General features: G+C 40.7%; 1 protein-coding gene across 1 annotated transcript; it reads right to left on the bottom strand.

The window, feature by feature from the left end:
* Positions 1 to 560: 560 nt before the first annotated feature.
* Positions 561 to 2101, bottom strand: LOC103452600 (1,4-dihydroxy-2-naphthoyl-CoA thioesterase 1). Its single transcript, XM_008392107.4, has 3 exons — positions 1746 to 2101; positions 1422 to 1613; positions 561 to 1137 (listed from the first exon to the last, which is right to left on the bottom strand). Exons 1-3 carry the CDS (start codon positions 1905 to 1907, stop codon positions 985 to 987), a joined length of 507 nt encoding a protein of 168 aa, XP_008390329.1. The 5' UTR covers positions 1908 to 2101; the 3' UTR covers positions 561 to 984.
* Between the last annotated feature and the right edge of the window lie 23989 nt (positions 2102 to 26090).

Below are 26090 nucleotides of genomic sequence, written 5' to 3'. Positions count from 1 at the left end.
GTCTTGGCCTGGAGCACGACAAATCATTCGGTTCGTAGGATTCACTTCATCAACTGTACTTGCTTCATCATTGAAGACCTGATGCGCCATTTACTTGAGTATTTACACACTTTGTGATTGTGCAAATCCTAGTAGATGTGGGAATGTATCTTATATTCCTATTAGGAGTAGATTACCTACTAAATGTTGTAATCCTAAAGGGTAATGAATTAACATTTCCTACTATTATAAATAAAGGCACAATTGGGTGGAATAACATACACTCACAATTACACATCTCTCTCTTCTTCTTCTCTATTGCCGCACCTTTCTCTCTCTATGGCCTCCATAATTGTTTAGTAAATTATACCTACAACATAGACTAATTTTTTGAGTTAGTTGTGAGTTCAATTTTTGAAAATAGTTATACCAAATAAGTTTTTAAGGCCTAAAACTTGAAAATTGTTCTTGAGTTTAAAAAGTTGGATTCAAGTAGAGTATCAAACATGTCTTAGTTTTCTGTAGGCATTATTTTAAAAACAGTCAGAGGCATCTTTTTGGAGGGCAAAAAGAAGAGAGAGTTGGAAGAAAAGCCATTGATATTTTCATACCATTGCAACAACATATACACAATCTTGCTTGTTAACAAAACAAGAGAGAAAAAACCAAGCAGAAGATGGGAAAGCAATCTTCACTCTTCGGTTTCTGCAACATATTCAAGGCCTGCTGGCAGTAGAGACGATACATATTACTCCGATGGCCCGGTGATGAGGACAGAGGAGGCTGGACGGCCAAGCCTGGCATTGACCGCAAGGTCAATGCTTTCATCAGCACAATGTGTCTCATTCCTTGTACTATGTCGATGCCAAAGCTAGGTTTTACTCTGACAATCTCGTCTAGAGTGTGACATAGTTGTTTGAATTATACTGCTAAATCAAAACGTCTTTGATTTCTCTGTTGGTTCAATAACAAGAAGAGTTGAACATGAATAGGGTACAACAAAGTTTATAATTTGGCATACTTCCTGAGTGTTTCACCAGCGCCTTTCGCGTGCTCTGGCACAGGCATGTTGCTTAAAAGAGTAACTCTTGATGATGATACGATGGATTTGATGTCTGAATTTGAAGGATCAATCTTCCATAGTCTCACCTCCCAAACCTGCCCAAAAAGCCAAACCCGAAAACAATCCTTGAATGATGTAATCCGTTGATCAATATTCGTTACAGAAAAGGAAATGATAAACTGATGAAAGATGAAAAACCAATGTGGATAATTGGGTAATGGCATTCACATTTCTTTAGTATAATTCTATTTCAGTAGGAATTCTCTGGAAACAGAATGCTGGGAATAAGAGTGGAGAATTTATACATTGAGCCTATGCAGATAACGTTGTGTTTTAATTGGAAATGATATAGTTGATGATGAAGACTTGAGAGGATTACCTGAATGGTTCTGCCGACGTAGGCCGGGGAGGCTTCAGCAAAGATATTGTCGCCGAGCTGGGCGGGCTTCAAATGGCTGATGCTGAGGTGAATCCCGGCCACCCTTTGGAAACCAGAGGCCATGTGAGCTCCCATGCTAGCCAGGGCCTCAGAGATGAGTGCTGATATACCCCCATGTAGCACCTTGAATGGCTGGTCTCATCAGCAAAGAATGGTAAGTAGTTAGTCATATATGTTTTGCTTTGCTTCTGCAATTAACATCTTTCAGAAATTTGAGCTGGAAAAGATTCATGATATGAAGAGAGGGAAGATGATGATGCTGACCTGGACGCACTTTTCGGTGACGTGGAGGCGACCGGAGACCTTTTTGGGGGTTATCTCTTCAAACTCGAACCCGAGTTCCCCTAGTGGAGCATCCAGAACCGACGTCTTCGAGGGCGGCAATGGCGACGGCGCTGATGGCTGAGATTGGGACTGAGAAGCCATATCTCTACCAAATATGAATCTGAGATTGGTCTGTATATTATTATTAGACGATAAAACCAAAGCAATTCAAACTTCCCCTTCGATTATTGAATGGATGGTAAGACTTTTCAACCGTCTTGAATTGTTGGATACATCTGGACGGCACAATATCATATCAGGATTCAGGAACACACACTTTTAACACGTATTTTGATATTTTGCAAGTTTTATTTTGTAATTTATTTTAACTTTTGATACATATTTTGATATTTTGTAAGTTTCATTTCATAATTTATTTTAACGATTTAGATGATTTATATTTTAATAGATCATTCAGAGATTATTTTTACAAAAAATTAGTCAAATCCAAAACCGTTGATATTTGTTTGTAGTGAAGAAAATTAACGAATATGATTCTACAAAGAAACATAAAATTTAATCTAATAGTCACATTGTTTCAAATTTAAATGATTTTTTGTAGATATAATATAAAAGATAAACAGCTTAATCGTTAAAATACAATTAAGAGTCAACTCTACAAAAAAATGTGTCAAAAGTGTGTGCGTCCAAATCTTAGGATGAGGATCCTCTTTAGACTCTCTTTGTGGGGATATGGAGGATCAATCTATCGTGTATGTTCATTGTACATCGTGCGGTCAGTTTTCATTAGGTACTTTTAATATTTACTTTTAAATTAAAATAATTAAAATAATTTTTTATTATACGATATACTATGAATGAATATAATTGATTGTTCTGATGCTAATCCCAAATCTTAATCCATATATCTCTTATCTACTAATTAATAATATCCTCGTTGTCAATCAAAAGAGAGTGAAAAGATAAATTATTTTTCTATCACACAAAAAAAATGATGGGTAATAATGTAATTTCAAAGGTTCAAATTTTATTGTTTTTTATTGAAGTCTCAGTGATTAAAATACCTTAAATATTTATAATAATAAAAAAAAAATTAAAAAAACAAACCTCCCACTTCCCTAGGTTCTCTCCCTCTCTCCCTCTCTCCCTCTCATTTTCTTAAAAAATGTGTACATACAAACAAAATGTGTAGATAAATGTTAATACTATATTTATCATTTTCTAGTCCTTGGTTGGTGGTGACATGTCGTTTGTTAATTTCTGGAGGGTCCGCTGGTTGCTCGGATCCCCAGGGAAGGAGGAAGGAAGGGTAGTTTGGTCCATTCATACATCCCGTTGGTGAGGATGGGAGAGGTAGGCGGGGTATGGGTGACCTGCTTAAATAATATACAATATTCCACAGTAATGCCACAATATTATTTTTTTGGGTCAATTTTTTGGGTATGGGTCAATTTTGGCTCCGTATTTCCTCAACCACCTGTGCTCTTTTTCTTCGGCCATCAAAATTCCACAGTAATGCCACAATATTTGTTTTTTTATTTTCTTCGGTGGATTAATTAGCACGTTGACTTGCTTAAATACTTATATGTGCAATAATCTTCTTTTATTATTACAAATTTTTATTTAATTGTATAACTTTAAATGTGAAATATAGATGGTTTGTCTAAAAGAAATCTTGATCCTACTGATTGTGGAGGAGTTTTTCGGGATTGCCATGGTTAGTTTCTTGGTAGTTTCTACCAAGGGATTGGCATATATATGAAATGTGTATAGATATATATATCGGAAGGTAAATATAAATGTAGGGGGTTCATGCATCATGTGGAATGTTTTCATGCTTTATAGTTATTTCAAATATCTTCCTTTATTTTAAGCATACCTGATTGATAGAAAACTACAAAAGCCTTTGAATTTGTAGAAGATCCTTCTAGGAAAGCTGGAATTGCATCTCCAATGCATTGTATCATGTTCAACACAAAAAAATTAAATTGAATCAATAACATGTAGATCAATTCAAAATAATAAATTAATCATAAAAAATGATTAAAATGTAATACTCTCCTAATTGAAGATCAAACTCTCTTTAGCGCAGCATCAAGAGCGTGTTGATAACGTATTGGAGGCATAATTTACTAAACAACTACGGAGGCTAGAGAGAGACGAGGTGTAGCATAGAGAGAGATGTGTAATTATAAGGTGTGTAGTATCTCGCCTCATTGTGCCTTTATTTTTTGTAGTCGGGAAGGTTAATTCCTTACCATAATAGGATAATATATAGTCTAAGAGATATGGTAGAATCCCATAAGGATATCCTAGATATGTTAGGATTTACACAATCACATTCCTAATCTAATAGGACTGCAATACTCCCCATTGAGTGTGTAAATACTCAACTAAATGGTGCATCAGGTATTCAGCGATGAAGTAAGTTCAGTTGATGAAGTCGTTGGCACAATGAAAAAATGCGAGTCTCAAATCAACAAAAGAATACATAAAAGGTAAAACTCACAAAACCTCGCTATGGTAAAATCCAAGATGGGAGGAAAACTCATAGACTAAAGAGAAAAGTGAGTGAGAAGTTGTATTAAGTCAAAACTATATTTCTAGATGCAAGCAGAACAGCTCAGCGGGGTATGATCAGCCCAGGATTGGTGCCTCGTCAAACCCTAGTTATGTAGAAAAAACCTAGGGGAAAAAATGTTCCTAATTGTAGGGAAAAAAAGTACATTAAGATCAAATGAGTATACTTCTGGATACTTCCCTTGAGTTTGATAGAACTTCCAAATGAGAACTACAAGCATTTGTATATGAATAGTTAGGCATACTGTATCACCCCAGCCTCGAAATATTTATTTTCGTGAAATAATTCCAATGATAGGCCCAATTCAATTCTCTTGTTTGATTTATTTTCAGTACATTTTATTCTTTAATTAAAAAAAAATCCTAACTACTCACATAAGTATCCACCAAACTTACTTAGCAAAACGTACGTTTATACTTTTACTTTAACACCAATACCTTCATATTCACTCTATTTCCCAACAAGAGATCAAACTCAATTGTCCAATTACCATTAGGGGTGGGCACTTGAAACCGAAAATCAAAACCGAAACCGAAACTAGAATCGAATCGAACCACACCGAACAGTTTGGTTTTGCAGTTTTGAAATGGTTGCGGTTTCAAAACCGAACCGCGGAACGGTTTGGTTTCGATTTTGGGTTTTCAAAACTGCACCGAAACTGAAATTGCACCATATATTGCTCATATCCACGTTTGTGAAATTGCTCATATATCAACTTATACTGCATACAAATCATATTTTGGTTTATATAAGATTATAAGTTAACTGTCTGCCTATTATATGCTCCGTTTTTTTCCCTACATTTGTTAAATTGTTAACTGGACTGTAGAGTTTGCATAAGTTCACCCAAAATTATTCAAGATGAGAATTTAGTGTCCTAGCATTATGGTTTATACTACATTTACTAGCACCTAAATAAGTTTGTTTGTACCATACTTGACCAATCCCGAAACTATTGAGCACCGGTCAACGTTATACCGTCAAGGACCCATAAGAGTTTCCCTCCAACCAGGAGGCCAATCACAATGCGACACGTGTCGACATCAGAAGTCAATCATAGCGCGACAAGTGTCAACATCAGAAGCCAATCACAACACGACACGTGTCAAAGTCAGAATGAAACTAGAAACTCTCTTCTATAAATAGAGATCATTCTCTCACAATATTTCCTAATGTCATTTGTACTAAATCATCCACTTGTACTCACTAAAAGAGAGCTTGAACCTATGTACTTGCGTAAACCCTTCACAATTAATGAGAACTCCTTTACTCCGTGGACGTAGCCAATCTGGGTGAACCATGTACATCTTGTGTTTGCTTCCCTGTCCCTATCCATTTATATACTTAACCACACTAGTGACCGGAGCAATCTAGCGAAGGTCACAAATTTAACACTTTCTGTTGTACCAAAGTCCTCACTGATTTTGTGCAACAACATTTGGCACCGTCTGTGGGAACAACACTTATTCCCACTCTCTTCAGCTTTGTCAAGCTGGTTTCCACCATTCGTACACTCTATTTTGACCAGGCATCCCTCTCCAACATGGGGAGTGAAGGAAGCTACAGCACATAGAATGACACCCCTTTTGCACCTAGTGCAAAGTAACGAAAGAAGAAAGGAAAGAGGGTTGCTCTTCAAGCTAAAGTCGATGAGCTAGAAGCTCAGAACAACAAGATAGCAATGAAGAATGAGGTTCTCCAGGAGCAGTATGAGAAGCTCTTTAAGACGCTCCACAAAACTAGGCGTACTCAAACATGCGAGCTCGTTACCCCTGTGGACATCAATCATCACCTGGGTGTCCCCCAACACGGAGGGTCACCTTCCTTCGACATGGGTATCCCTGATGAGGAGCGAGCTAATCATCAAAACATTGATCAACATGAGACTTCTCTCAACCTAGCTGCTTCGACCCGAAGCAGGAGAAGTGGAGGAAGACACCTCCTTGTAGAAGGGTTGGAAGGATCGAAATCCGCTTATCGTGACTGCCGAGACTTCTTAAAGCAACGTCGAGAAAATCCCCTCCACATGTGCTCGAAGATCAATGACCCAAGGGTTTCTGAAAGACTCGATCCCCTCCCACGACCCAGGCCAGCTGCTAATCTAGGGAAGGAACGACAGATCCCAAAGGAACATTAAGGTACATGGGAATATGAGGTATTCCGACAAACTCGCCCTAGAAGTCAGTACGGTGATTCCAAGGAAGAATCACACGCCCTTACTCAAACTTTCCTACTTCCAAGAGGCGATGGAGACTTACGAAAGAAAATCCCAGTGGTACATGACTTCACTTAGGACCCCCTTGTCCTACAACTCATTGAGGAAGTAAACAAGTTGAGGGCCGAACGTCAGGTCGAGATACCTGACTAGAACCAACCCAGGCCTGGCCCACTCACAAGGAGGATCTTTGACACTCCCATTCAAACGAAGACAAAACAAAAGCTTGGTTTACAACTTTATATTGGAATGGAGGACCCAATTGAACACCTTAACCTCTTTGAGTCCACCATGGCATATCGGATGCACACCGACGAAGAGCGATGTCTTCTCTTCCCCTTCACCCTCTCTGGCGGAGCTCTAAACTGGTATTGCCGTCTTCCACCTGAGACAGTAGACTCATTTGAAGAACTAAGAAAACTGTTTATCTTTCAACACATCTTCCAAACCGATCGCTTGCATTATGCAGATGACTTGTACACTATTTGCCAGAAGCCGGACGAGTCGCTACGAGAGTATGCTGGTCGTTTCAGCCATGAGTATTCTCGCTGCGCTGAGGCAGATGACAAGACCGCCCTCAAGGCCTTCACGGTAGGCCTACGTGATTGTTTCTTCAAGTACATGATCAATGCCAACACTTGGAAGACTTACTTTGAGGTGATGGCACATGCTTACAACCATGCCTCCGCCGAAGCAAGGACATATCAAGGGAAACCCCCCACAACCACCCCTTATCAGCAAGTAGGGAATGGAAGCCAGATCCAACCAAATGAGAAGACCTCGACCTTCCAAACGGCAGTGGTGCATCCCCCTGCGTTACTTAATACTTTGCCAAGTCAACAGACATATCAATCTCAGGGCAAAAGGAAAGATTTCCATCCTCAACAATCTCATTTTAGTAAAAGAAGTAAAGGACACTACCGCGATAACCAAGGGTATCGCCATGATAATCCCCGACCCTAGGCAGTCAACACAATGGGTCAATCACATGTCAGGACAGCTCCTAGCCCTAAGTATGAGACATACACCCTTTGAACGCCACATGTGTGGCCATTTACCCCAACATAGCACACTTGATATCGAAGTCAAAGCCGAGGCACCCGAATTACAAGCCTACGAAGAACATTGGCATGTTTTGCTGCTACCACAAGCATAACGGCCATGACGGCGATAATTGTATCACCATTCGTGATCATATTGAAGCTTTGACACGTGAAGGAAAAATTGATCAATTCCTCATTCACCCTCCAAAGGGTAATTGTAACCAACGCCAGGTAAATGTGATATATTCCGTAAGTGGTGGCACACCCATATCTAAATCTTTCAACAGGGCCATGAAAAATAATGAATGAGCTTTAAGGTCTGGCCACCAAGTGTTTCACGTGGAAGACATTAGGGGAGGTAAGTATCATAAGCCTAACTGGGATCCAATATGTTTCTACCCTGAGGAAGAAAGAGGTATCATCTACCCTCATAACGACCCACTGATTGTGGAAGCTCACATAGCCAACTTTGAAGTACGACGAATCCTTGTAGACACGGAGGCTTCAGTTAATATCATGTTTGTTGAAGCTTTCAGGGCACTTAATGTAGCTGAACACTTGCTCGACCGCTCGATTTCCCCTCTGATAAACTTCTCCGGTGATATCGTGCAACCTTTGGGAAGCATACACTTACCTTTCACCATTGGTACAGGCCCTTACACAGCTACTATTACCATTAACTTCCTGGTGGTTGATTGCCCAACGGCATACAATGTCATATTCGGACGCACATGCATCAATGATCTCAAGGCCATGGTATCCACACATATGTGGTTGATGAAATTTCCAACCCCCTATGGCCATGGTTACATCAGATGAGATCAACTTAGTGCACGATCATGTTACAACACTTCGGTCAAGCAACAATACTTGCATGTGCCCAAGGAAACCCTTTCTATACATGACCAAGTCATAAAGACCAGCTTAGACGAAGTCAACTTGGATCTTCACGGTGGCAACAGTCAGCCCGACGATCCTCAAGATGACTCTTTCACCCAGCAAGCACAACCCGCTGAAGAGTTGGAGAAGGTCTCTATCTCAAAAGATTATCCGGATCGCATGGTGAAGATTGGTACCACCTTGTCACCACCCATTCAGTTGACATTGATCTCTTTTTTGCAAGAGAACACTGAGGTCTTCGCCTGGTCATATGAGGACATGCCATGCATTTCTCCCGATATAATCTGTTATCGCTTAAGTATTAACCCAAAAACCAAGCCAGTGAGACAGAAGCGAAGATCTTATGACGCTGAACGGTACGAGGCAATGAAGGCAGAAGTTGAAAAACTCAAAGGCATAAGCTTCGTCCGCGAAGTTAATTATCCAACGTGGGTAGCAAATGTTATCCTTGTTAAGAAGAATCCGACCAAGGAAAGTCTCCTGCTTCAAAAGGTCTTGTGGAGAATGTGTGTCGATTACATCGACCTAAACAAAGGATGCCCGAAGGATAGCTTTCCTCTTCTTCTCATAGACAGACTTATAGACTCTACGGCAGGGTGTGAACTCCTGAGCTTCATGGATGCTTATTCATGATACAACCAAATCCTCATGAACCCTTCGGACCAAGAACACACAGCCTTCACTACTGACAGGGGATTATATTGCTATAAAGTCATGCCCTTCGGCCTAAAGAATGCAGGACCAACTTATCAGAGACTGGTTAATTCAATGTTTGCCGAACAGATTGGGAAGAGCATGGAAGTTTACGTTGATGATATGCTAGTCAAGAGCAAACATGCTGACCAACACATCACCAACCTATCTGAAACTTTCACCATTCTGAAGAGGTATCGAATGAGGTTGAACCCCAACAAATGTGCCTTCGGCCTAGGCTCTGGCAAATTCTTAGGCTTCATGATAAGCCAACGATGCATTGAGGTTAATCCTAAAAAGATCAAAGCAATCCTCGACATGAAGGAACCGGTAACTTCAAAAGACATCCAGAGCCTTACTGGTAAGGTGGCAGCCTTAACTAAGTTCATCTCTAAGGCCACCGACAGATGTGCCTATTTCTTCAAAGCACTTAAAGGAAGTAAGAAGTACATTACATGGACTGATGAATGTGCTGAGGCATTCAAGAACCTTAAAGACTACATGAGTAAAGCCCATTTACTCTCCAAACCTGAGGTTGGTGACACTCTCATTATCTATCTATCGGTATCGGCTTCAGCAGTAAGTTCTGGTCTCATTCGAAATGATGGTAATGTCGAACGGCCCTGTCTACTACGCTAGTAAGGCCTTACAAGATACGGAGACACGATACTCCAACATTGAGAAATTGGCTTTAGCATTGGTCATGTCTGCTTGAAAACTTCGCCCTTACTTCCAAGCACACTCCATCATCGTGCTTACCAATCATCCTCTTCGACAGATACTCCAAAGTCTTGACACTTCCGGGCGAATGATCAAATGGGCGATAACATTGGGTGAGTTTGACATCTCCTACCAACCAAAGCCAGCTGAGAAGGGCCAAGTAGTGGCAGACTTCATCGCCGACTTCATATATCCTGTTGACATTGTTTCTACGCCTAAAGAAGTGGTTTCATTACCCTCGGAAGCTCAGAAAATAGAACCAACAGCCCCAACATGGAGTCTATATGTTGATGGCTCGTCCGACTAACAGGGTTGTGGAGCAGGACTAGTCCTTACGACCCTTGACAAAGTGGCGATGGAGTATGCTCTTCATTTCAAATTCAAGGCGTCGAATAATGAGGCCGAATATGAAGCCCTTTTAGCAGGCTTACGTTTGGCCAAACACCTTGGGGTTAAACGAATTGATATCTTCAGTGACTCCCAATTTGTGATTAACCAGGTCACCAACAACTTTGACGCTAGGGATAGCTCAATGGCAGCATATCTGGCACAAACACAATTGTTGCTCAAGCACTTCCACTACCAGATCACCCAAATTCCTCGAGCGGCAAACAGTCATGCAGATTCTTTGGCTCGCCTCGCCTCAGCGGTGGAAGACAAGATTGGGAGAAATATTCAGGTCGAATTGTTGGCAGCACCAAGCACCATGGATGCGGAAGTATGCAACCTACAACAAGGAGATAGTTGGATTACCCCGATTTATAGATTCCTTGCTCATGGCACCTTTCCAAATGACAAAGTCCAAGCTAAGCAGATTCGATACAAGGCTACCCGTTACTTGATCATTAATGACCAACTCTACAAGCGGGGTTTTAACCTACCATACCTAAGATGCCTTATGCCCGCAGAGGCAGAATCTGTCATTCGGGAAATACATGAAGGAGTCTGCGAAGATCATGCTGGATCTCGATTCCTAGCATACAAGGCTTTTCGCCAAGAATATTACTGGCCAACATTCCACCAAGATGCCATCAGAATATCTCGCTCATGTGATAAGTGTCAACACTACGGAACTATTCCTCACTCCCCTTCCGAGCCGCTCACTTCTATGATCAGCCCTTGAGCCTTTGCCTAATGGGGACTTGATTTGATCGGCCTAATACCTGCAGGGAAGGGCAAGGTTCGCTATGCAATCGTTGCAGTTGACTACTTCACAAATTGGGCCGAAGTAGAACCCTTGGCAACCATTACTGAGGCAAAAATAGAAGACTTCGTATGGAAGAACATCCTTTGCAGATTCGGCATTCCCAATGCGATAGTCACTGACAACGGGCGAGAGTTCGACAACAATAAGTTCAGGATGTTCTACTCTAAGTTCAATATCAACTTATGTTTTGCTTCCCCAGCTCATCCCCAGTCTAATGGACAAGTTGAAGCCATCAACAAAATAATCAAGCGAACTTTGAAAACCAGCTTGAACAAGGCTAAAGGTTGTTGGCCAAAATTTGTACCCCAAGTTCTTTGGTCATACCGCATTTCGTATCGGACATCAACAGGAGAAACCCCATTGTCACTTGCCTTTGGTACAGAGGTAGTTGTCCCAGTTGAGCTTGAGCAAGTAACGTTCCAAGTCTAGAACTATGTGCAAAGCGAAAATGACAAACAACTTACCCTCAACTTAGATTTAGTCGAGGAACACAGAAACCAGGCTCACTTGAGGAATGTCGCCTACAAGCACCGCATCTCTAACTACTATGACTCCAAGGTCAAACCTTGTTCTTTCAAAGTGGGAGACTGGGTATTGAAGAAAAGATTACTCTGCGACAGAGTCCCGAGTGAAGGAACACTTAGTCCAAACTGGGATGGACCGTTTGAAGTTGTTAGCATTAGTCGCCCTAGCTCCTACAAGCTTAGAAGCTCTGATAGCAAGACCCTTGGCCATCCATGTAACGCTGATCACTTGAAGTACTATTACAAGTAAACTCACATTGTACAAGTGTTAAGCTTCAGCCATTCGGCATCCTATGTAACGAAGATTATTTGGCATGAATTCAATAAAGAGGTGATTTAGACAACTTGATCATAATCCTCTTACATTCCTAGCAATGAAACACTCGGGTTCAAAGCTTCAACATGAATGCTTCACACACTCTTATGGTGCCAATAAGAGTTTCATCAATGGAGGGCAACCACAACTCTCAAAAGCTTCACACACTCTTGATCAAGATAGTGTGAAGCAAAACCAATTTATGGTGCCAATAAAAGCTTCATCAATGGAGGGCAACCACAACTCTCAAATGCTTCACACACTCTTGATCAAGACACTGTGAAGCAAAACCAATTTATGGTGCCAACAAAAGCTTCATCAATGGAGGACAATTACAAATTCTCAAAAGCTTCACACTATCTTGATCAAGATAGTGTGAAGCAAAATCAATTCATGGTACCCAACAAAAGCTTCAACTCCAAAGCTTCACCTACAAAGCTTCAACTCCATAGTTTCACCTACAAAAGCTTCACTCACAAAAGTTTCAATACAAAAGCTTCACCAACAAAAGCTTCATCAATGGAGGACAACTACAAATTCTCAAAAGCTATACACTATCTTGATCAAGATAGTGTGAAGCAAAATCAATTCATGGTATCCAACAAAAGCTTCAACTCCAAAGCTTCACCTACAAAGCTTCAACTCCAAAGCTTCACCTACAAAGCTTCAACTCCAAAGCTTCACCTACAAAAGCTTCAACATAAAAGCTTCACCCATAAAAGCTTCAACACAAAAGCTTCACCTACAAAAGCTTCAACTCCAAAGCTTCACCAACAGAAGCTTCATCAATGGAGGACAACTACGAATTCTCAAAAGCTTCACATTATCTTGATCAAGATAGTGTGAAGCAAAATCAATTCATGGTACCCAACAAAAGCTTCAACTCCAAAGCTTCACCTACAAAGCTTCAACTCCGAAGCTTCACCTACAAAAGCTTCAACACAAAAGCTTCACCCACAAAAGCTTCAACACAAAAGCTTCACTTACAAAAGCTTGACCACAAAAGCTTGACCCACAAAAGCTTGACCTACAAAAGCTTGACCCACAAAAGCTTGACCCACAAAAGCTTGACCTACAAAAGCTTGACCCACAAAAGCTTGACCCACAAAAGCTTCACCTACAAAAGCTTCACCCACAAAAGCTTGACCTACAAAAGCTTCATCCACAAAAGCTTGACCCACAAAACTTCACCCACAAAAGCTTCACCTACAAAACTTCAACACAAAAGCTTCACCTACAAAAGCTTCACATTATCTTGATCAAGATAGTGTGAAGCAAAATCAATTCATGGTGCCCAACAAAGCTTGACCTACAAAAGTTTCACCCACAAAAGCTTAACCCACAAAAGCTTGACCCATAAAAGCTTGACCCACAAAAGCTTGACCTACAAAAGCTTGACCTACAAAAGCTTGACCTACAAAAGCGTGACCCATAAAAGCTTGACCCACAAAAGTTTCAACACAAAAGTTTCACACTATCTTGATCAAGATAGTGTGAAGCAAAATCAATTCATGGTGCCCAACAAAGCTTCAACCTCAAAGTTTCACCTACAAAGCTTCAACACCAAAGCTTCACCTACACAGCTTTAATATATATATATATATATTTATTTTTTATTTTTTTTTCGGAAATTCAAAAATTCAAAAATTCCAAAATTCGAAAAAAAAAATTTGAAAAAATAAAAATTGCCTAGGTTTCCTCTTCTTTAGGCCTAACAACTTTCATAACAAATATATATGAAGAAGGAGTTTTTGGGCTATCACTTAGAAAGGAAATGCCTCATTCGTCAACTCCCTCGACCGGAGAATTGGGGGACTCCTACCATATGCTACTGCACCTTGATACTTGGAAGTCTCACGACTACTCAATGACTTGGATTTTTCAAGTCTCCAAACGAGAAGTTTTCCTCACTCGGGAAATTAAGGGAGCACTACCTCAACCTACATGCTTCACTCACAAAGCTTCAACATACAAGCTTCAACAAAAGGAAAAATTCAAAGAACTTAGTGAAGAAGGCCTTGGTGTATTTAACACAATATGTTCAAATGAAGCAAAGCTTGTTTATTGATATCTCCGATAAGTTACAAATATGTATATATACATGAATCAAAATAAACAAACAAGAGGGAACCTTCACAAATGTTGCTCAGGAGAAATCTCAGCAACCGGCAGAGCCCAGAAAGATGAGGCACCAAAGGGTGATTATTTGGAGCCTCAGTACTAGGCAGAACCCCATAAGGAGGAGGCACCGAAGGTTGATCATTTGGAGCTTTATTACGCGGTACAACCTCAGAAGACGAAGGCAATAAATGCATTTGGAACAAACCCACAAACCTCTGATGATCAAGTAAAATCTGACCATCAGATTCCTGCAGCTGGTCGAGCTTCATCTTCATGTTTGTAGTATAGTCATGTGCGAGCCTGTGCAACTATTTATTCTCATGCTTGAGCCTTCTGATCTCCTGTTTGAGACTTATCACTTCAGCCGCCAATGATTCAACTTGGCGGGTTTGAGCAAATAGGCGTTGGGCCATATTAGACACAGAACCTGCACACTGAACACTGAGAGCCAGAGAATCCTTAACAGCCAACTCATCAGACCGTTTGGAAAGTAGTTTGTTATCTTTGGGAGTGAGAAGGTTCTTGGCCACCACCGCAGCGGTCATATCATTCTTCATCACAGAGTCCCTAACGGTAAGAGGACCAGTAGGGGATAAGAAGGATGGGCGCTATATGTTGTCTTGAGAAGGCATGGCTGCCTCTTCACCAAAGTTCAAGTCAAAACGACGGTCGGATAGGCCAGACATTCTCAGAAATGATGAAGGAGAAATAAGGTGCAATAAATCTCTGAAGTAAGGGGAAAATTCCTACAAGCAATAACTCTCTGAATGTACTCCTTGCACACAATTGGTGCCCTTATAAAAGAAAGGGGCAACAGGGTTGTTGGCTCAAAAATCGAAGAGGCACCACTCTCCGGATTCTGAAGAGACACCACTCTCTGGATTTCGAAAATGCACCACTTTCCACACGCAACATTAGCTCCTCGGGTACCACATATAACTTTTCCAAAAATCTCTGACAATGTTTAGACACATAAATTTTGAAGGTCCAGCTACCCTACTATTACCCACAAGGGTAAAGGAGTAAAGGAACATCACCATTACTTGATAACTAGAAAATCCCAATGTGTGTCAACCTCCGTGCCCCGTGGCAAGGCAGACTGGCAAAAATGCCCAACCTTTACTCACATTCGAGAAAACACTCCCAACATGATTACTTTCTGAAAAATCGAAGAGGCAACGCTCTCCGAATCTCAAGAGTCAGACTCCCAACAGGATTGATTTCTCAAAAATCGAAGAGGCACCGTTCTTTGAATCTCGAGAGTTAGATCCCTGACAGGATTGCTTGTTCGAAAACCAAAAGAGGCACATCTCTCCGAACTTCGAGAGCCAGATTTCTTTGGATAAAGCCTGTCTGCAATCTTCACACGTAACATTAGCTTTCCAGATACCACATGCCATTTTTTCAAAGCGCTCTAACAAAGTTAAAACATGTGAAGCTTGCAGCTCCCACTACATTGCTATGACCAAGAAGGGTAAAGGAATAACATTATTACTTGCTCAAAAATCGAAGAGGCACCGCCCTCCGAATCTCGAGAGTCATACTCCAACATGATTACTTTCTCAAAAATTGAAGAGGCACCGCTCTCCGAATCTCAAGAGCCAGACTCCCAACAGGATTGCTTTCTCAAAAATCGAAGAGGCACCGTTCTTTGAATCTCAAGAGCCAGATCCCTGATAGGATTGCTTGTTCGAAAACTAAAAGAGGTACCGCTCTCCGAACTTCGAAGGCCAGATTTCTTTGGATAAAGCTTGTCTGCAATCTTCACACGCAACATTAGCTTTCCAGATACCACAGACCATTTTTTCAAAGCGCTCTGACAAAGTTAAAACATGTGAAGCTTGCAGCTCCCACTACATTGCTATGACCAAGAAGGGTAAAAGAATAACATTATTACTTGCTCAAAAATCGAAGAGGCACCGCCCTCCAAATCTCGAGATTCAAACTTCCAACAGGATTACTTTCTCAAAAATCGAAGAAGCACCGCTATTTGAATCTCAAGAGCCAGATCCCCGATAGGATTGCTTGTTCGAAAACCGAAGAGGCATCGCTTTCTGAACTTCGAGAGCCAGATTTCCTTGGATAAAGCTTGTCTGCAATCTTCACACGCAACATCAGCTTTCCAGATACCACATACAATTTTTTCAAAGTGCTCTGACAAAGTTAAAACACGTGAAGCTTGCAGCTCCCACTACATTGCTACGACCAAGAAAGGTAAAGGAATAACATTACTACTTGTTGTTAGGGAGACTCCTATATATGTCGACCTCCATCCTCCACGGACAGGCAGACCTGCAAAAATGCTCAACCCTTCCTCATATCTGAGAGGGCACTCCTAACGAAGCCTCTCGAAATACTCAGCTTTCTTCCCTCCCAATAATACCTATGCAAACCAGCCACACCAGAGCAAGAGTATCTCATATCATCAGGGTTAAAAACAAGAGTATCTCATATCATGCTTTTTCCCTGTATTTTCTTTTGGCCTTGTTCTTACCTGCAAGACAAAGAGAAAGAGAGCAATCAGTCAGCACTTGAAATCAAGCTTCCAGTCAGGAACTGACTTCCTGGAACCCCTTGTCTGATTACTTACCTGGCATTGTTCTCGAGTACTCATCTTCAACATCTTATGCTTCCAGAGAAGATACCACATATGCCTGAGGAACAGATAGGGTAAGTGAGAATGATACAAGGAAGCATGTGGAGACAAGCGTAACAGAACACATGCCGATACATCTATTACTTTGTTAACAGCAAAAGTATCTCATATCATCAAGGTCGAACGCACTCTTGATTTGATGGACTTGTTTTGACCCTCAAATTCTTGAGTCGGCCTTACACTCTAGAGGAAACTAGAAAACCCTCCAACCCAGTTTAAGAATAGCCAGTGAAAAGTTACTTCTTCAAAAGCAAAAGTATCTCATATCATCTCTTCTCCATTTGCTTCTCCCTATCCTTGTAGTTGTTTACGACACAAGGAGAAGGAGAACAATCAACCAGAAGCCAAGTCGAACCTCGAATCCAGGTTGCTTACTTGGAAGTCGGATTGCTTACCTTGTCTGTTACCTCATTCGGCAAATCTCCTAGCTCGACGACTTGGGGGACTCCTACTATAGGGTTTTGTATCGCACTTGACCAAGCCCGAAACTATAAGTAAGCTTCAAGTGAAATTGATATATTACCTTATGCATCTTCATCGGTTAAAGATACCACCCCTGGATGGAGGAAAAGTACTTCTAGAGAAGATGTCACATCTACGTATGAGATACATAAGGCAAGTGGAAATGATACCACACTTCGGTACTTAGAAGTTTCGTGATTACTCAATGGCTTGGATCTTGCAAGTCCCCAACCGAGGAGCTTCCCTCACTCAGGAACTTAGGGGAGCACTGTTTGTACCATACTTGACCAATCCCGAAACTACTGAGCACCGGTTAACGTTATACTGTCAAGGACCCAAAAGAGTTTCCCTCCAACCAGGAGGCTAATCACAGCGCGACACGTGTCGACATCAGAAGCCAATCATAGCGCGACACGTGTCAACATCAGAAGCCAATCACAACACGACACGTGTCAAAGTCAGAATGAAACTAGAAACTCTCTTCTATAAATAGAGATCATTCTCTCACAATATTTCATAATGTCATTTGTACTAAAACATCCATTTGTACTCACTAAATGAGAGCTTGAACCTATGCACTTGCGTAAACCCTTCACAATTAATGAGAACTCCTCTACTCCGTGGATGTAGCCAATCTGGGTGAACCATGTACATCTTGTGTTTGCTTCCCTGTCCCTATCCATTTACATACTTAACCACACTAGTGACCAGAGCAATCTAGCGAAGGTCACAAATTTAACACTTTCTGTTATACCACAGTCCTCACTGATTTTGTGCATCAACAAAGTTCATTTTGGTTTGAAAGCTGTCTTCTGTTGACTTGCAAACATTTGTCTCATCCTACTTGTTTGTGAGGAAGCATAGCTCCAATTGTAGAGCCACTAATCCCCATGTATATTTTTCACTTTCTTAGCCTAACTTACCCTAACTTAAACTCCCAAAACATGCACATTGATGCATTGGATGTTGTCTCAATTTTAGTAATTGTCATTTACTGCAATTTTGGACCTTTGGTACAGGTTTGGTACATGTTAGTTGCTATTTTTTGCTACAGTTTTGGTGTATATTTTAAATTGTACATTTTTTTTCTCAAAAACCAAATCGAAACCATTTGAAACCGCACCGAACAGAACCACACCGCAAAATATTTCGGTTTCGGTTGTGGTTTCACTCGAAACCGCACCGAACTGCACCACGCTCACCCCTAATTACCATAATTACATAATTTCCTGCTTAAATTTATTAAACGTTCACACAATTTATAACTAGAATTTATATATACAAAACATAAGATTTCATTTTATAATAAAATTCCAAACTCCTTACTTAGTTCAATTTCTCAATCAAAACTCTGTCTCGTTTATTTAATCTCACTTATTGTATAACTGCATCTAACGTCTCGTTAGATTGCCTACGTACCCTAAACAAGGATCAAGCCATTCGTAGTTCACATTTCCAAAATTCAAACCAAATCCGAATATATTCATTTAATCCAACATATACCACAATCGTATTAATATTCAAACCACAACAGTTAAAAGCATAATTAAAATAACAAAATTCGCATAAAAACACAATGTTGGCTCTCTAACCGTGCGTCGCCGCGGCTTGCCAGAAAATTTAACTGTTTCTAAAAATTCTCAAAAAATACAGAATTGAAGACCTCAAAGATTAGAGCAAACTTTATGCCTGCGGCCAAGTCCAATTTGGCCTGGAAAGACTCAAATTTACCTCGAACCCGCTAGAAATGGGTGGCCTCAAAACCTCACCTCCGATGCTCTGTCGCCCCTACCATTGTTTGGGCTTTGTTCCAGACCTCAAGGAGATTCTAATGGTAATGGAGACGGATGTAGTTTGCTTCAAATTTAGTTTATTCGAACATGCACCCGCCGCACCCCATCGTGCAATTTCTCCCGATTTAAAGTCCAAATCCCTCTATTTTTGGGATGTAATAGGAAAAGGTAAGGTCGTGGAGGGGTTTCCAAGTGGTTGTTTGATGTAATTCACCAGAAAAAGGGGTGAAAACCCATCAAAAGTATGTATGGGCGCCGATCGGGTCAGGTCACCAAGACTCGGGTCCCGATCCTTCGTTTCTTTTTTCTTTCCTTTCTCTTCCCAGTTCTCTCTCCCCATTGGTCACCCTTTCCCAATTCCTTTCTCCTTTTCCTTATTTCTATTCTTTTCTTTTAATCACAACCATCCATCATTTATTTTTCTCTTCAATCACAGCCACACATGTGGCACAACTCATGGCTCCAGATTTCTGGAGCCTTCTAAATAGAAATAAAATTATCAAAATAGCCCTGATTTTAAACGTTAATAACTCTTTCGTTATAACTCCGTTTCACGAACGGTTTGCGCCTACGAGTTCGTGAGATCAGACTTTATTCAAAAATATAAATGGGTAAATTACATAGTAGCCCCTCAGGTTTGAAGTCTATTACAACCCTATACAACATCTTTAAAACATTTCACTTTCATATCTTAAGTACTATTTTATTTCAATATAATACATTCGTTACATTTTCCATCCATTGATCCGTTAAGCACTGACGTGGCTGCCATATTTATGTTGATGTGGCTGCCACGTGGCAATTTTTGTTTTTTATGCATATTATAATATTAACCTAACCCAGAACCCATCTTCCTCCCACCCACTCCCTCCCTCACAACCCCCACCCCCGACGCACTCCCTTCTTCTTTCTCCAGCTACCATTCTTTCTGCATCTCCATCTTTCCACTTTGCATCTCCACATTCCATGGAAACACATTCAAATCCCTCCTAGATCCAAACCCCCCAATCCCTCTAGCATTTAGCACCATGAAATTTCCATTTCTTAACAAATCCCACACACTCAATTTCTCACTCTCACCCCCCTTGAAAACTCATTAGCATCGGTGATGTGGTTTGAAGAATGTACAACTCAGTTGGTCGCCATGGTGGAGATGCCAATGAGGTCGGGCAAGGTGAAGAACTCGACTGGTCGGACCTTAGGGTCACTGACTATGCGGGGAGGCCAGCGAGGGTCCATTTGGGAATTTGTGGGTGTGGATTGAGGGTTTTAGGGGGGGAATAGTGGGTTTTAGGGTGCAGAGAGAAAAGTTGGGGGGTTTGGATCGTTGGATTTGATTGGCGAGGGGAGGGAGAAGACGGGAAGCAGCAGAGAAATGCAGATGGCGTGAAAAAGAAGTGGGGTGGGTTCTTGGATGAGAGATTTTTGAGTTTGCTTTTGGGGGTGAGGGGTTGCGGGTTTCAGTTTTTTTTTTAATTAATTTTTTTTTGCCACGTGGTACAAATGTGGTAGCCACGTCAGCTTTAAACAAATCAATGGATGGAAAATCTAACGGATGTACTATATTGAAATAAAATAATAGGTGAGGTATGAAAGTGAAATGTTTTAAAGATGTTGTATAGGGTTGTAATAGACCTTAAACCTGAGGAGCTACTATGTAATTTACCCAATATAAATTGTGACCTCAAAAGTTACACATATATTCTTCTTCCTATTTTCGAGTATTTCAGTTTAGTAAGTGATTTTAAATTTCGTGGACGAAATTCTTTTAAGGGGGGTATATTGTTACACCCCACCCCTGCTTTTAAAGGTAGTTTTGGGTTTTTATTTAGAAATTGTTTTTAGGGCATTAATAGGTGTGCCCAGGGGGCCCACCTTGTTTTTGTGTCCCCCAACCTCTCTCATCTATGTTATCCCTCGAGCTCTTTCTTTCATTCAGCTTTTACTTTCCCTTATCTCTCATTCTTGGCTCTCTCTATCTCACCCCATCCGAGGGATTTTCTCATCAATAAACAACAACATCAACATATCCATTAACACCCTAATGAGCTTAGAATCGGAAAAGAACACCCCAAACCCCTCATTTTCTCTCGGCCTACACTGTTCACTGAAGTTCTCCGACGCGTTTTCTCCTCCTCCGATAAAGGTAAACCTTCAAACCTCATCCAAAAGTTATAGATCATGTTCTAGTGTATGTTTGGAAATGGTTTTAAGAAGTTTGATCAATGTTTGGACGTAGGAAGCTCATGGGGGAAAATTCTCCTAGTTTTCCGGCGAGCACCGTCCTTTTCGAGGCAATTTTCGGCCAAACCACGGTGAGTTGGCTGGCATGCAAGGTATCAATCTTTTCGTCTTGCTAAGTACTACAACTTTCCTTTTTGTTTCACCCAATTTCATAGAGCATTAAAGAAGTTATATCCATTTGAATCTTACCCAGTTTCCGGCGACCTCAGCAGCTTTCAAGGCGTTTTTTGGCCAAACCACGGTAAGTTAGACGTCGTTTAAGGTACTATTCTCTTCATCTCATCGAGAACTATGATTTCTGTTTTTTAATCACTCGATTTCATTGAGTATTAACAAAGTTATAAACATTTAAAATTTGTCTAATTTTTCCAGCCGAAATTCCGGCCTTCTTCTTCCCTCGAATCCGGCGACCCACAATCCAGTAAACCCAGGCCCTTTGAGCTATTTAGAACTCGGGCTTGAGGCCCGTTAGACCCAAACCCAACCCAACCCAAATACTTTATTTTAATTTCTATAAAACCTAAAGACCTTGGGCCATTTTTGTTAGGGCCTTAAGCCCGTTAGCCACCAAAACCCTTTAACCTTTCGGGCTCAGGCCTTAGGGCCGAGTGGAACTTGGGCCTCCAGCCTGTTTCTCCTTTAACCCAAAACCCTTTTAGTTTAGACTCTTGGGCCTTGGAACCTAAGCTCACTCCTTTAGGCCCATTTGACCTAAAACTCTTAAAGCCCAACCTTTTTAAAATCCTAACCCAAACCTTTTTAACCTAAGGCCTTAAGCACTAAACCCTTTAACCTTTCAAACCCCTAACCAGCCCAAACCCTTTTTGGGGAATATTCTCTGAAATACTGTTGGAATATTTTTGTGTTGACTTTTCGAAATTTACCCGGGACCTCTCTTAGAGTAATTCGACGTCCTGAATCCATTTTTGACGTCCATTTTTCCAAATTAAATCGTTTGGATAGAGCTTTATTAATTGTACCCTTTATGTGCTTAGGAGCAATAATTTGTGGCGTTTCCTTCTTCGCTAGGTTGCATGGCTTTTCGACGGTGAAGTACTGTGAGTGGACCCCTTCTAAAAATGCATGTTTTAATAGTAGAAATGCATACATGAAAAACATGATTTAATGATTACGTTTTATAAGATAACATGCTTATTGAGGCTAGTTTGAATTATTACTATTTTTCCTATAACCCGTGTTCTTTATAGAATATCTGAGGGATGACGATATAATATTTAGAACATGTTTCGAACACCTCTTTATAGTATAGATGATGGATGACTTTATGCGAGGAAGTTGCTTTTCAAATATATATATGTTCAATGGTTTTGTATTTACCTAGGAGTCCCTATTCCGCTATGGGGCGAGTGATAGATTTCGTCTCGGGCGAGGGTATGGTGTTGGCATAGGGCTTGTAAATGGTTTTCCTCTGGCTATTAGCACAGGGATGGGGAGCTGGCACGGGGCTTGGGGTGATTTTCCTCTGGCAATTGGCACATAGACGGGGAGCTGGCATGGGGCCTGGAGAGATATTGGACATTCACTAGTGATTATGATATATTTGAGATATGTTTTGAGACATTGCACGACATGCTAGGTTTTGGAAAACCTATTTTATTTATCATGCTATGTGTGTTCTCATAAAACTTGTGGGTTAGTATGTTGATAACTGTTTTATTAATTATATATATATATATATATATATCAATTTGGTCCACTCATGTTTGTTTTGCGCCCCCTTTAGGACTAGAATCGAGGTATACAATCCCAACGTCCAAACACTTCTGCATCGGCATCTTCAAGTCCTCTCGAAGTAAGACTCATCCTCTTATTCATTCAATTTTATATTATTTCTTTTTAGTATTCTAGTTAGTTGTATGCTCTGAACACGTTCCTCATTTGCATAATAATTATATTTAAATTTTATAAGTCTTATTCATTCTTGTTCTCAGCATTTGCATTTAATAAATGGCTTTCGTCACCCTCGAGTGTCGGCCAACACGTATCTACCCTGGTATTCGGGGAATATTGAGATCGGGGAGTGTCAGATTGGTATCAGAGCCACTCTGCCATTCGATGCGAGTGTACCGACGAGGACGTCGGGCCCCTAAGGGGGGTGGATCGTGACATCCCACATCTACCAACTGAAAGGGGGTAATGTGCCTTATATGTACATGCCCACTTCCTATAGCACAAAGCCTTTTGGGGCTTACTGGCTTCAGATTCCATTGGAACTCTGAAGTTAAACGAGTTCGGGCTAGAGCATTCCCAAGATGGGTGACCCACTGGGAAGTTCTCGTGTGAGTTCCCAGAAACAAAATTGTGAGGGCGTGGCCGGGGCCTAAAGTAGACAATATCGTGATACGACGGAGCTGGGACTGGGATGTGACATAATGGTATCAGAGTCACTATGCCGTTCGATGCGAGTGTGTCGATGAAGACATTGGGCCCCTAAGGGGGGTGGACTGTAACATCCCACATTGACCAACGATGAGGGGTGATGTGTTTTATATGTACATGCCCACCTCCATATAGCATGAGGCATTTTGGGAACTCACTGGCTTCGGATTCTATTGGAACTCCGAAGTTAAACGAGTTCGGGCTACAACATTCCCAAGATAGGTGACCCACTGGGAAGTTCTCGTGTGAGTTCCCAGAAACAAAACTGTGAGGGCGTGGCTAAGGCCCAAAGCGGACAATATCGTGATACGACGGAGTCGGGACTAGGATGTGACATAATGGTATCAGAGCCACTGTGTCGTTCGATGCGAGTGTGTCGACGAGGACGTTGGGGGTGGATTCTAACATCCCACATCGACCAACGATGAGGGGTGATGTGTTTTATATGTACATGCCCACCTCCATATAGTATGAGGCATTTTGGGAACTCACTGGCTTCGGGTTCCATCAAAATTTCGAAGTTAAGCGAGTTCGGGCGAGAGCAATCCTAGGATGGGTGACCCGGTGGGAAATTTTCGTCTGAGTTTCCAGAAACAAAACTGTGAGGGCGTGGCCGGATTAAATTCTACGTTGAGTTGTTCTAACAATGCACTAACCATAACATCAAAGTAGAATTCAGGAATAAACAAGTTCGAATCTTCTTTTGAAAAAAAAAATAGTTTTGCACAAAGCGGACAATATTGTGCTACGGCGGAATCGAGACTGAGATGTGACATTTTAGACGAGATAAATAACCGGGTGTGAGGGGTATAAAATAAATGGGCCCACATTAAATAGTCCGATGCTTATTTCATACGAAGCTCACCAAGCACTCGCTTCGTATTATTAATACTATCCGGTGGTACTATACGGTGTGCCAAACAAAGCCTAAATATCATAAGATAGTACGTAGGACAACAAAGAATCTATCCGAAATTTAAACGTGAATATCATAAACTAGAGCTGCGTCTTTGTTAAAAACATGTTGCTTGATTGACCATCATGACACATAAAATAAAATAAAAAAGTCTCACAAATAACCACACTAATATTTCACTTTGATTAATTAGAGCGGTGGTCTAGTTTTCACTTTGTTAGGAAGATCTTGAGACTAAAATTTCTCGAACAACAGTTGTTGAGTAAGGTTTTGATTAGTTGTATGCATCTTATTTAGTTGAAATCGTATAGACAAATGTCTTTTGAACTATGCATACATACATATATATATATATATATATATCCAGTGATTGTCATTCTGCCACGTGGCCGAGTTTGGAATTCGATTGTACTAAGTATTATTATCCCCTTGTTCCTAATTATATATTATATTCACAAGGGGGCTTAAAGTTTAAGACCTAAACATCCAGACGTGAATACAACAAGAAAATACTGAATTAGTGACTAATGAAACAAACTAAAGGCAAACGGAAGAGATCTTGTGCCCTAATTTTTTAATAGAAAAGGCTGAAAAAGAAGATGTGCATACCAAACTCTGGCTCCAGTGCAGGACTTCTTTGAGATGCTTCAAAGCTATAGACAGCTTGAATGCACTGCTTGCAGCGGTGAACGGGTTTGTGGGGGCTTTCCTAAACCCTTAACAGCCAATGCTTATCCCGAAAGTTAATCAAGAAAAAATTAATTAAAGAGAAAAGCACTGCACATTCAAAAGCTGCTTTTGAACTTTTGCTTCCATCTTATTTTTATTTTTATTTTTTTGGAAACCTAACATTTTTTTTTTTGGAAACACTCTTGCTTCCATCTTTGATCTCATCTTCCTAAACTCTTTCCTCTAGGGATTTCTTAGCTAGGAACAAAGCATTTGGTGCAACTTTATCTAGCTACCAAATATTTAATGGCGACCAATTATGCTCTTTAAGCACTTTGATTAACTACATGCTGCAGTAATTTTCAACCTTCGCGCTGCATAGTTCTATAGTCTCAGCAAAGTTCAATATATTTTTGTGAAAAAAACTGGTTATTAGCTCTCAGTTTTTATGTTTGACTTGGGAGCAAAATGTACATCTATGGTTCTATAAATTCTTTGTACAGGATGTTAGTTTTTGTAATGTTATCGTCGATAGTGTATTAGTAATGTGTACGTTGCATATTTACATGTTATCGACGACTTATCAATACCATATCGACAATATGTTCTTTACCAAAGAAAATAATTGGTTTCTTGGGTCTATCATCTATTGCATGTTTCGCTTTTTTTTTTCTCACTTCATAAAAGCACTTCATTGGCTTTAAATTTCATGGGTTTGCTTTCTAAGAGATCTGATAAATTGAGAGAAGTGTGCTCCAAATCTTAGTTTTCTGTGGCCATTATTTTAAACAGTTCGGGGGCATCTTTTTGTAGGGCTAAAAGAAAAGGTTGTGTTCTGTACCGCCAAGGAGAGCTGTTTGGGTT

The sequence above is a fragment of the Malus domestica genome, chromosome 13 (assembly GCF_042453785.1).
Source record: "Malus domestica chromosome 13, GDT2T_hap1".
In the NCBI taxonomy this organism is placed as follows: Eukaryota; Viridiplantae; Streptophyta; class Magnoliopsida; order Rosales; family Rosaceae; genus Malus; species Malus domestica.
Note: the sequence above shows the minus strand (reverse complement) of the source record. Positions and strands in the feature narration are given on the sequence as shown.